The sequence below is a fragment of the Patella vulgata genome, chromosome 4 (genome assembly GCF_932274485.2).
Source record: "Patella vulgata chromosome 4, xgPatVulg1.2, whole genome shotgun sequence".
NCBI classification, from domain to species: Eukaryota; Metazoa; Mollusca; class Gastropoda; family Patellidae; genus Patella; species Patella vulgata.
In genome coordinates, this window is record NC_065882.2 from 43,399,364 (window position 1) to 43,412,263 (window position 12,900).

Below are 12,900 nucleotides of genomic sequence, written 5' to 3' on the forward strand. Positions count from 1 at the left end.
TCCCCCTCGACATTTTAATTTTCATATATACAAGCTAAGAGCAAATCATCAATTAGAATTTATATATAGAGATAGCTAATCCATGTTCTAAATTGAAGGGAAAGGGTAAATTTTAAGCGTGTAAAAATGAGAAAATATTTACATCTACTAAGAATAAAGTGCATTGTCCCCTAAAACAATACTGGGGGCCGAAAATTTAGTTCATATTTGAGAGGATGAAAGAGGAGATGTTAAGCATATATAATGGTGTTGAAAATGTTGTCTTGAAGCTAGTAGCTAGTAAAATATGAATATGCGTGTGTGTGTGTGTGTGTGGGGGGGTGTGTGTGTGTGTGTGTGTGTTAACTGGTATTAATCCAGGCACTCCGTTTACGACACCAAACAACACAAAAGATACAACGAGAAAGTAGGAAACGGACACAAGCTTGTGCTGCTCCTTGACGTGCACCCCACGTTGACGTCACTTAGAGTTGGTGACAACACGACGTGCAGCACAGGATTCTGGGTAGGCTGTTTCTGAGAGAAAGGAGGTATATAATAGGAGTTTTACAACGGCGATAGGAAACAAAAGGAAAGCGCCAGTACTGTGTGTTGTAAATAGGGGTGGAGTATAGTTGTTACCCAACCGATGCCGAGCATAGCCAGTCGTAGAAAGAAATAGCTGAAAGAAAAAGTGCTGACCAAAGATTAGATCTTAACATGAAGCCAAACTGCATATAATATAGGAATGGTATCAACATGCAAAATTTCACAAACACGAAATGACATTAGTGAGTAGGAAAATTTAGCTTTTTCAAATTTTACTTTTCACAACTCAAAACTTTAAATCATTGGAAATAGTTAAACCTATTAATTTATCTGGTTATAGTACGCGTTAACATTTCATTGCTTTAATATATCTTCACAAGAAGCAAGCGACACAGTGGTCAAGAAACAAATTTCAAATACAGTTCCATAAAAAACTGTCCTAAACATTTGAACTGCCTTGATCATTGAAACAATTTGATCAGATAGGTTTTGTAGTGGGGTCGACATTTTAAGCCCGAATTTCCTCTCTGTGAGATATTTCTGTTGTCTCTATTTTCGAATGTTGTGGTGGCGTAATTGGGGACTTAATATAAGTTTTTAGTCATTTAGCTTTTCCAGATAATGACAATTTACGAACCAGCACTTAAATTTAGTGTTGCCTGTGTCAAATTTAATTCAACTAGAAAGAATTACTTCCGTTTCCTTTGACTACTAGGTCGAAATAGTTTGAATCATGTTTACTTCTAGTCAGTGTTGAGGAAGGGGTACAACCCTGTCACATATATCAAATTTCATTTGAGGGCACAGAACAAGGAAATCATCCACCCCTACTCCCAGATAGGAAGAAACCCAGGCTTGAAAAATGTGTGACCGACATCCACCAAACAGCTCAACATTTTCTGGAGTCCATATAATATAATTTACTTAAATATAATTTACACGCTATTTTGAAATGTACCAGGAGTGATTTTATAGTATTTTGTTCTAGATTATTTTTAAAGACAATTTCGTCACATGTTTACGGGAAGAACACATAAAAGTTACAACATTGACACAACACTACGTGCAAGATAATAATTGAAGGCCTACTATGTTGTAACGTGCTGCAAAAATAAGAAAAAAAGCTTTGCATTTTTAACGTGCCAAAAACTAAATACACATAAGTACAAGATCATACACCAGATGTTCTAAAAATGACCGAATTTTCTACTTTTCGACAATTTCGTAATTTTGAAAAATATTCTCAAGTAAGGTTGTTTGTTGTTTTTCTTTTTTGTTTTGTTTACAGTAAATCAAATTCTTTTATAAAATAGACGTCCAAAGAACTCCGTGTGTTTGATCAACATAAGCTAGCAAATGAAGAAAATAAACTATAGAACTGGGCTATATGCTATGAAAATATTTTTGTTAATAATGTCTGCAGTTAAGCTGTAAGCTTCAAGACAGACATATTAAACTTCTTCATTCGAAAAGTTTAGTAATTTGTGGAAGATAATGCACTTTCTTCTTATTAAACTGTAATAATGACAATAAAATCAGATTGGCAAATAAACGAGAGAAAATATATTTTCTTTGTAAAAATGTCTAAGAGTCAAGCTTGATTATTTCTAAAGTGAAGCTTTAAAATTGCAAATTTTTCTAAGTAAGTATTCTAGACACGTATTAAAATGCTGAATCAAATTAATAGGAAGCCGAGGGGTTGGGGCACCTTGTATCGAAACAAAATGAATTCGTTAGATTTTTAAAAGTTAAAATAGTGATACTTATGATGTATTAATGGTTGTTTTTAATAGGGTGTGCGTCATGGGTCGATATTGGCTTCCTAGTAATTTATTTTGGTGATATAATTCGATGCTGCAAACTAGAAACTCAAGTTATCACAACGTCTAGTAATAATAATAGATCAACAAACTTTTAGACTATATATATATATATAATTTATAGAAAACGAATTATTTCACGGTTGGAGAATGAAAACAATAATTTATCAACATTTTTTTCCAGTATCGACAAGACGATCAAAGAGACATGTGTGCCAAACAAACACACCCTGAACGCAATTCAGCGAATGTACCGGTTGATAATGAAAATTTCATACCTGAAAATAAAGTTATGATTACATGAGTAAATATTTAAATTTTGAACATAATTTAGCATTTCAGCAACCAAATCCCGGTTGTCAATTCATTATTAACACAATAATGTTCATCCAGATAAAATGTTTGTGGACATGTTTTGACAACGTGAAGCTGATCGTTAAAATAAATTGTATCATATAAAATAAAATAAAACAACATGATATCTTCCGATCAAAGGCAAAGAAATGTCAATGGGGAGTGAGGAGAGATACTAGTCGGAGTAGAAATGTTTGAAGCGGTTATTATTTTTTTCTAGTTAGATTTATCTCCCTTTAATGCTAGTAATTTTTACTCCCGCGCTTATTGCAGAGCCGAATAGCGCGTTCTATATGCCCCCACCCCCCACCATCCCTCTTTTAATTTATGTCTGAAAATATATCTTCAAAATGAGAGCAGATGGTCTTCCAGTCAGCTTGTATTAAATGTGAAATCACCGTGGCTGAGGCATAAGCAAATGTATTTTGTTGTCTGTCAAAGTTTCTTGTAAATATGTGTGTATACTCAATCAAATTCAATCACGGGACTTGTTAATCAGGACCAAGCTAATTCTGATTAATTGTTTAAGTTTGGAAATCATATCAAATCAGACAAACAATACACAAAATATGCGTATTTCTATTGATAATGTGTTTAAGGTGAACACACAATATCAAAGAAAGATAATAAATGAAACAGAAATAAATCATATCATGATGGCGTGTTCTTATTCTAAAGTATAATATTATATCCCTTTAACGCAAAATACATAATGTACTATAAATATACATTGACCCTTTAAGTGTTTGCTCGACGTCACGCATAATTATATTTCATCTCCATCCTCATCATGGTGTATTTGAAAGGTTTTTGTGTAATCACGTAGCACTCGGATTTTGTGTAGTTTTGGCGGAGTTGATCCCTTATTTGCCAGAATCTTGGTCGTTCAATTCTCATTAGAAAGGGTGAGAAAACGCGTTATAATATTGATGTGTATTGACGCCTCTATAATGTATCTGCCTTTCCTAATTTCCATCATTATATCCTGCCTTCTTTCGCCAGACCCCGCCACCAGTTCTAATCAATAACCCAAACTACCGCGTGACACGCGTTTCTTGTCGCAAAGATGTTATCCGAAAACTCGGATATGTCACTGTGAAACTGTGACACGATATACCACCCCTCCATCAATTTCATTATAGGTCTTAATAGTCCCAAACAATGAATTTTATCCTACCCGTTACGCGGTTTTACTTAGTGGGCCAAACCGTTTGGTAATGTAATTGGTTACTAGTGCACGAGACATGAGAGAAACCGCTTCAGTTCTGCCTGTAGTTGCCCCCGCCCCCACCAGCCCAGATTTTATTTATCCCTATTTTACTTAGTACTGGACATACTAAGAAATTGTATATTTTGTATGCCTAACCTGTAAATATGTCCAATTTGTGATCGCTTATATTTAACTCAAAAGGGGGTGGTTCCGAGCCAACCCACGTAAGTCTGTACCAAAAAGATGCAATAGGGTCAGAATAAATTGCTTTGTTATTAACTTGCTCCGATTTTTAGAACACCGTGACAAATAATTAAAGTAAATATCTGAATATCTGCATTATCGTCTTTTAAGCAGATTTTGATAACGCTTCAAGTCATCTCACTGGGTTTTCAAACACAATTACTTCTACATTCTTTTCAGCAAGATAAGTCGAGCAATCCCTAGTTTTTTCACCGATTACAGATTGCCATAGTGATTTTGAATGGTTATTAGAATTAATATGGGATAATTTTCAGTTACTTGACATTTAAAACTAGGTTAGTGAAATCTTGTGGACATTGAATTATTTAACTGGACAGAAAAAAGACCCCAAAATTATACTAAATAATGTCGGTCAACCATAAATTGGTAGAACACTTATAGCTAGTTTTAGGGGCTAAGTAAAGGGGAAGCAATGACGCGACCCTCCCAAAGCGGAATAAAAACACACAGTGTCAATGCGATTTTCATATGCATTATCGGTAACTGTATCCGCACTGCGGGGAGAGACTTCAATTTATTTTTTAATTGTTTTTATCTTTCGTTCTTTGGTGTAAAATACACCGTGAAGACCAATGCAATCTAGTACCTATTTGCACAAAATATACTAACACTCAGCCACAATCCTTTAAATAGCTCAAAATGTATATACCTGTATCAAGAATAACCGCTTGAAACTCTATTTCGTCAAAGAGCTACAGATAAATTTCGTATAGTAAGCCTACCACTCTTTGCAATGGAACTTGATGAAATGAATCAATCCATCATCGATTTGAATTGTGCACCATATTTGCTGATGGTAATGATAAGAGGTAAAAGCGATTATCGATGTTAGATATAAGTGTATACATTGGATACATCATCTATTCAATTATTAGTATAATATTGTCAAGAAGCTTAATGTTAAGTTATTCACATACGTCTCTTCTTCAGGAACGCTTTTTTTAAAAACCACCGGGGTTCCAGACTTTTAAAATATCATTTTCAGTCTAAAGTACTTGTGAGATAACTTCAATCCCACTGCAAAAAACACAAAAATCTACGATTGATTACATCACGGGATTAAGCTCGCATGGGGCCCCTGGCTAAAAATATCACCGAGGTCTATGGATCAACAGTGAAAAGGGGGTATATTCTGGTCATTGTCAGTCACATTCACGCAAATGCCATGTTTATGTAAGTAGATACACAGATTTATCTATTGGCACAAACATATACAACATAATAAGTAAAACTAATTTGGAGGCCGCTTTAATATTGGGGCCACTGGTTGCAGAAGGTCAGACCCCACCCCCTTTTAACCCGACCCTGATTGTTTAACAGAAAAGAACAAGGTTTATTGGGTCATAATAAAAGCAAGTAAAAGACGTTGAGCTAAGATCGAGTGAATATTGATTCGTTTAATTTATATCATAATGACTAACTTGCTTTTTGTAACATAGTCCTCGTAACAAGAGTAGTCATGCAAAGGGTTAAATGAAAAACAAGGGTTGTTAAATATGCAGTAACACATCTCCATGTAGTTCAGACTTTAAATAAGTCCAACGAATTCCCCACCCACACACCTATATTAGGCTACAATGGCCGTTATTTAGCAATTCTGTGTCTCGTCATAATATCGATCATTTTGTTGATTTATTCACGACCATTGTTAACAAATATGTCAAACATTTTAATGGTTTTGGAGATTCATTTGGTTGGGTTTCGATCTAATACCAATTATCATAACGTGTTACAGAAAATTAATAGCTTTAAAAAGAGTTCTCCATTTAAATTCCATCAACAAATTAAATTCATCCATTCATTAATCTACAGCAATCTATTGGTGTGGTGAATCACGTGATTCCCTGATACGATCTATGTGTACTCAAGACAACAGTTCTTTCGAAGATAAAAGATGGGTTTGCGGGCAACGAAACATACGCGCGGTCGACAAGGGTTGTCGCATATGTATTCTTTTGTAGATAATTGGGGGTATTTACAAGACAATTTCATACAGAGGGTTCACAAGGTTCTACAAACTGAAACAAGGGCCTTAACCCTGAAAGTAATAAACAGAAATTGTTGAAATTCGTTAGGCTTCTTCGTTTCACTGATATTAATGATGCATAACTTTCATACAAATCAGATAACTTTTGTGGTTAGAAGGGTCACAAGGTTCAACAAAGTGAAACAAGGGTCATAACTCTAAACGTAATAAACAGAAATTTCTGAAATTCAATTGGCTTCTTCATTTTACCAATTTAAACAATGCATATAAATTTGATACAGATCTGATGATAAATATAGTCTGTAGAGTGTTCATAAGGAATTGTGGACGTATAAAAATGATGATTTAAATTCCGCTAAGTCATGTCTTCAACGTATCATGTATTATGCATGGCATAGAAGTTACAGAGATCACAAACAACGAGAATTGGAGTATTAAAATGGTGTAAGGTTCGTGGAAACCTCCTATTAAGTTATACCTAAGTTCAACTCTATCATTGTTTATATGTTAAGATTTACCAGCGTTTGCCACATTATAAATAATCTGAAAGATGCATTATGTAAGATTTAGATAAGGAGTTGACCGTTCTTGCTACAATAGTTTAAAAATAGATAATACAACATGAATATATTGAACATTTCAGTCAAATTACAGTATTCTAAGCGAAGTGTGCTACGATAATAAACGTTTAATGAAGATATGGCAAACACTGTCCGATCCATTCAATATCTCAGTCATCCAATAGTCTATAGTGAGTTGATTATGGGTTTGTCAAGTGAATACATCTTTAAATAACAACTTATATAACATTTGAAGCTAGAAAATAAAACCTGCAATACGTAGATTTAGCTCTAACGTAATAAATCTACATCTTTAAAATGAAGTCTTACACAATGCATCTTAAAAATGAAGTAAGTCCATCTGAAATATATATTATATTCTTTCCTGGTTATCAATATCATTATTTGTAAAAAATAATTTTATGGTCGGATAATAATAATAGCTATCTTATCTGGACTAAAGGGTAGCATCATATCAATTCCCCAAACCGTATTTAATATATAGTAACTACATTCATAATACATAAACATAACGTACTTTCATACGCTACAAAAAGAACACCAAGACCTCCAGGAATCTACAATGGAAAGGTGAGCGTTCTACAGACCCCTGACTAAATAAAAAGCAGGTGGCGATGCGCGGTATTGAGAAAATACACTATACCTTAGAACACGAGAAGTAAATAAATAAATGCACGTGTCCGTATAGTGATGATTGCATTACACTTTGATATTTAATGTGTTCTAATTTGGATGACATAGGGAGAATGCCTACACATACACCCCGCCCTGCTTACAATAATATCATCAGCTGTGAAGAGATAGTCTACTACTAATCTCACTCCCTATCCACATCATGTTCGATGAAGTTATTTCAGAAGATTTACTGGCGATGTGATTCGGAATCGATGTAAAGTATGAACGGGTAGTCTACTAATCCCATTCCTTAACTGTATCATATTAGATGTAATTATTTTTTTAAAAAAAACTTTAGAATTATTGTAAATTCCATTTTTTTAATCAGCCGTGGTATATTGATCATTTCCATCTAATACATATTCTATATATACATATATTGTCAGCCATAACTATATTTTAATCGGCAGTTTGAAACATGTTACTTTAATGAGCACATTTGCATTCTGTAATGCTATTATCATTACATTTATTATGCATTACCACTTCAACGAGTATGTATGAATTAGCAGCATTTACAGTACAGACAATAACCGCCTGTAGTTGAAACATAAGGTTTCTGTAATGGTATAATGCATCTAAATGTAATTTTATTAGATTACGGACACATTCTTTTAATTTTAATGTGAAGGTAAATTGGCAACACCTGGGTCGCGAGGATAATTCATAAAGGAGGGTTCTTGACTCAAGTTTTTTCCCAGATTGACCTGGATTTTCACTTAGCCATTACAATATTCAGAATTTAGACATAAACTCGTGGGATTGCAACCTTATATACATTTTGAAATTAGGTCAGTCGAGTGTTATCAGATTTGGTTGAATTGTTTATTTTGTCACAAACCATATTTCTATCAAATTAAAGTATTTTGTCACTACAAATTTAACGGGTCCCTGCGTACATTTTAATTCTTGTGTTTCGATTACATGGTGATTAGATATCGCAAGTCAAAGCTTCCAAATATTTTCTATCTTGTTGGGTGTATAATGGGGTGGTGGACGTCTCAAAAAGTCCCACCTTGTTCAATGCCGGAGAACAACATTGCGATTTGATAGAATTTGTGAAACCGGACTCTGGGTTCTTCCATTAGCAATCAACAGTATTACCCAGACAATGAGTACCCGAATGGGTGTAATGGTTTTTAGATAAAAACGTCACCACTGTTAAAAATGTGTGTAATTAAAAACTATAAACAGTGTTAATTAAGTGTATATTTTACACCACAGCTCGCGTTTTTAAAATCTAATACCTTTCCAAGGGTAACCAACTAAAAGAACTACACGTAACAAGTGTAACCGATATTCATGACAACAGAACACCTGAATAGGTGTAATTGTGGGGTGTTTTGGATAATCTACACCACTACCAGTGTTATACTGTATTTACACCAAAGGGTATAACTATTATTAGGGAATAAATCCTAGAACAGCGTTAATTTTACAGCGTTTATTGGGTTGCAAAAGTGTAATCGATATTCATGGGTACTGAATACCAGGATAGGTGTAATTGTAGCCGCTAAAGGCTGTTTGTGATGAGCTACACCTCTACAGAGAGAGAGAGAAAAATGTGGTTTAACGTCCACTGGACACAAACTAGATCATTTCGGGACTAACATATGGTTTAATTTTATTTCCATAATTCGCTTGCGCGTAGGGATCTTTAGCAGTGGGAGGAAACCGGAGGACCCGGAGAAAACCCACGAGGTTAGACAGACGACCATACTCCTTGTCACGTACAATCGGGGATTCGAAACCACGCCAATTGACTCAATGACAGGCCTTATGATACAACGCACACGTGCTAAAAATTCGGCCCCACCTACACCTCTACAAGCGTTTTTTTGCGTTTAAGTATTATGGGGGTTGGATGGCCGAAAGGTTAGCGCGTGCGCGCTGTATCATAAAGTCTGACCTAGTTTGTGTCAAGTGGACGTTAAAGATGTGTAAATGCTCCAAAATATTACTATGTACTATATCTTAATTAATTATTCTTAATTCATAATTATGAAGTTTATAAATGAATATACCACATTATTCAGCTACGTTGTACGGATATGGGTATCGATTTTTCCTCATGATTTATATTCATTGTAAATTGATACAGATTGTCTAATTGCCCAACAGCAGTTGAATTTGAATTAGTCTGATGGATATTTGTCAATTTATTGTCGTTGTAAAATGAAGCGAAGTAGCCGACGGTCTAAATGTAATCTGGGTCGGGCTAATTATCATAGAGGCCTATGTTTTCTAAACTTAGAAGTCGTTGGCTTGAGATAAATATCCAACAAAGCAAATTACACCCGCGTTGGTGTAATAATTAAAATGGAAATGTAATTTTCAAAATATTCTTGAGGACTAATGCTTAATCCACACCCGGTTGTAAACCATTTAAGTGTAACATTACACTGTCCGAGTGCAACACTCATCCGAATGTGGTTACCCTACTGGAAGTGGCAACTAGTTTCCACCTGAATTGGTGTAATGTTCTACACTAGTTGGGTGTTATCAGTTTACACCACTAAAGGATAGGAGTTACCCCTATGTAGGTGTCAACTAGTTTCCACCCGAATTGGTGTAAACTACCTTATTACTTTTAACAGTGCGAGTCTTTTTTGATATAAAAAAAATATCAACCCAAGTCGATAATGTAAAGAACAATTAGGCTGTGTCGAGGTATTTTTTTTACTTTATCGACGAGTTTTGGTATTTTTTGATATCCAAAAAGACGAGTAGAAGATTTTATTTATCACGCAACCCTTTTTTACATGCACAAATAAATAAATATAATTCAATTGCATTTACACTAACAATATGTAATTTAACTGAGTAGATTTCCCAAAATAGTGCAAATCTTACTTCGTATTAAAACCCCCCCACTAGATTTGCTGTTAAAGATGCATTATGTGAGAGCTGAATCTGCCTATTACAGGTATTTATTTTGGCTTCAAATGTTATATAAATTACTATTAAGACATTTATTCACATGCCAAGCCTATAATCAACTTTCTAGAACATCGGATGGTGCAGATGTAAACGGATTAAAATAGATCGTCATTTAATGATTAATTTAAAGATAGGTTGCCAGGCGAAAAAACATACGCCCACAGCAGCTAAATCGTCCGGCCGGTCGACAAGGGTTGTCGCATATTTATTCTTTTGTAGGTAATTAGGGGCATTTAATAGACAATTTCATATAGATGACATTATAATTTTCGTCGTTTGAGGGTTCACAAGGTTCTAAAAACTAAAACAAGGGCCATAACTCTAGAAGAAATTGACGGAAATTGCTGACATTCAATAGGCTTTTTCATTTCACTAATTTAAATGATGCATATGAATTCCATACAGATTGGGTGATAACTTTTGTCGTTCGAGCGTTTACACGATTCAACAAAGTGAAACAAGGGCCATAACTCTAAATGTAATTAACGGAAATTTGCTGAAACTCAATAGGCTTGTTCGTTTTACTAATTTAAACGATACATATGAATTTCATACAGATCGGAAAATAACGTTTGTCGTCAGAGCATTTACAAGGTACAACAAAGTGAAACAAGGGCCATAACTCAGCATAATTAACGAAAATTGCTGAGATTCAATAGCCTTCTTCGTTTCACTAATTTAAATGATGCATATAAATTTTAAACAGATCGGATGATAACTTTTGTCATTAGAGCGTTCACAAGATTCAACAAAGTGAAACAAGGGCCATAACTCTAGATGTAATTAACGTAAATTGCTTTGTTTTGCTATTTTAAATGATGCATATAAATTTTATACAGATCGGTTGATATCTTTTGTCGTTAGAGCGTCCACAAAGTGCAACAAAGTGAAACAAGGGCCAAAAGTCCAGAAGAAATTAACGGAAGTTATTGAAATTAAATAGGTTTCTTCATCTCACTAATGCAAACAACATATATCAATTCCAAAACAATCAGATGATAAATATAGTCTGTAGAGTGTTCACAAGAAATTGTGGACGATGGACGGACGGACCGACCGACGGACGGACGGACGGGAGCGACGGCAATATACGACTACATTTCCATGTGGGCGTATAAATTGGAGAAGCGAGGCTGAGTCTCGATTAACAAGTTATTTTGCTACGATAAAAAACAATCTATGCCAAAACTTCAGACAGGGATAATATCGCTCAGAATAAAGTAATTTGGATAAAATTTTCATTATATTAATTTTGAATTATCTATTTTGTAACTATTATAGTATTATAGCAAAAAGACAAGTTCTTTTCAAGGATAACTCTTTTTTTTAAAACGTATTTTAGACTTCTGGAATCGTGAATGTTCCAAAATAGCTTCGTGTAATATACAAATAAGTGCCAGTCTACGAGTGTTAAATTAAATTTCTATTTTTAACTGTGTAATACCATTATTTTGAACAATAACTGAATCGTGTGTGATTTTTATTCCATACGTTCTGAATCTTCACTGTAAAAGTGACCAAATCGTATTTAATCCAAAACCAAATACATGTAATATAACCATGATAAATAACAGTCGGTTTTCGCGTCACTACGTGTTGTAAAACTCCTTTAAAGTCATGAAGTCAGAGTAACTTCTATTTGCAAACGGTAACGAAGCTTTTACATTAAATGTTGGAATGGTGATTGTAAGCCGGTCATAAATGAAATAACTAGGTTTACATATAGTCTCCTGAACCAAGGAATTCTAGTAAGCGATTTCCAGATCAACATGCTCATTAAAAAAATTATCTAGAAGTGGTAATATATATTATAAAATCACTTTGTTTGGATTTACACTGAAGCAAGAAATTTTTAATGCCTTAGCAAGTACAAATATTCAACAAAGTTCGTTTAAATGTATCTTAATCTTTTTGATGGTTTATTAGAGATGAAATCACACTTAAATAGCCCCTTAACGAGAATAATATAATCCCAATTTTTAAATCGTTTAAGCGTATTTTAGCTTTTTATCTACTTGGTTCTCGAGTAATTCGATTTGCTGCACGGCAGTTGTCAGTGTTCGTGACATTTTCTAATATCGATGATGTCTTTACATGCTACATTCCACATATGAGCATTAGACGAACACGACAATAAAAGTTAATGGATCGGGTCTTATTACTAAGGGTCGGCAGTTCTTCAAGAGCCAATATATAGCTGTAACCTTGAAGGTTCCAGACTGGAGTTGACTCAGGGATACAGGTTCACCATAATTATACCAAAATAAACCTATAAATACACCTTATCCAACTTGTTGGGTTCAAATTTAAATTGCATCTCTCCGATCGTGATCACGTCTGGTAGTTAAAGCTACACAAGATAGAAAAAGAAGAAGAAAAAAATGTGGGTATCGATCTACATGGATTCACTAAGTCGTAATACATATTGACTGTTAAACTTGCAATCCCATTACCCATCAAATGTGTCTGAGAGAAGCCAGGAAGACATGTCTAGTAGCCCTAGTGTCAAGAGAAGACGTAAAATGTCGTCCAAAATCAATG

At 34.4% G+C, this 12,900-nt stretch overlaps 1 protein-coding gene across 1 annotated transcript in view; it reads right to left on the minus strand.

The window, feature by feature from the left end:
• Nucleotides 1-2,118: 2,118 nt before the first annotated feature.
• Nucleotides 2,119-12,900, minus strand: part of LOC126818519 (potassium voltage-gated channel protein Shab) — a 187,182-nt gene continuing 176,400 nt past the window's right edge. Inside the window, exon 4 of the mRNA XM_050545986.2 lies at nucleotides 2,119-2,626. Coding sequence (XP_050401943.1) covers nucleotides 2,621-2,626 — 6 coding nt within the window. The 3' untranslated portion in view covers nucleotides 2,119-2,620. The remainder of the gene's footprint in view (nucleotides 2,627-12,900) is intronic.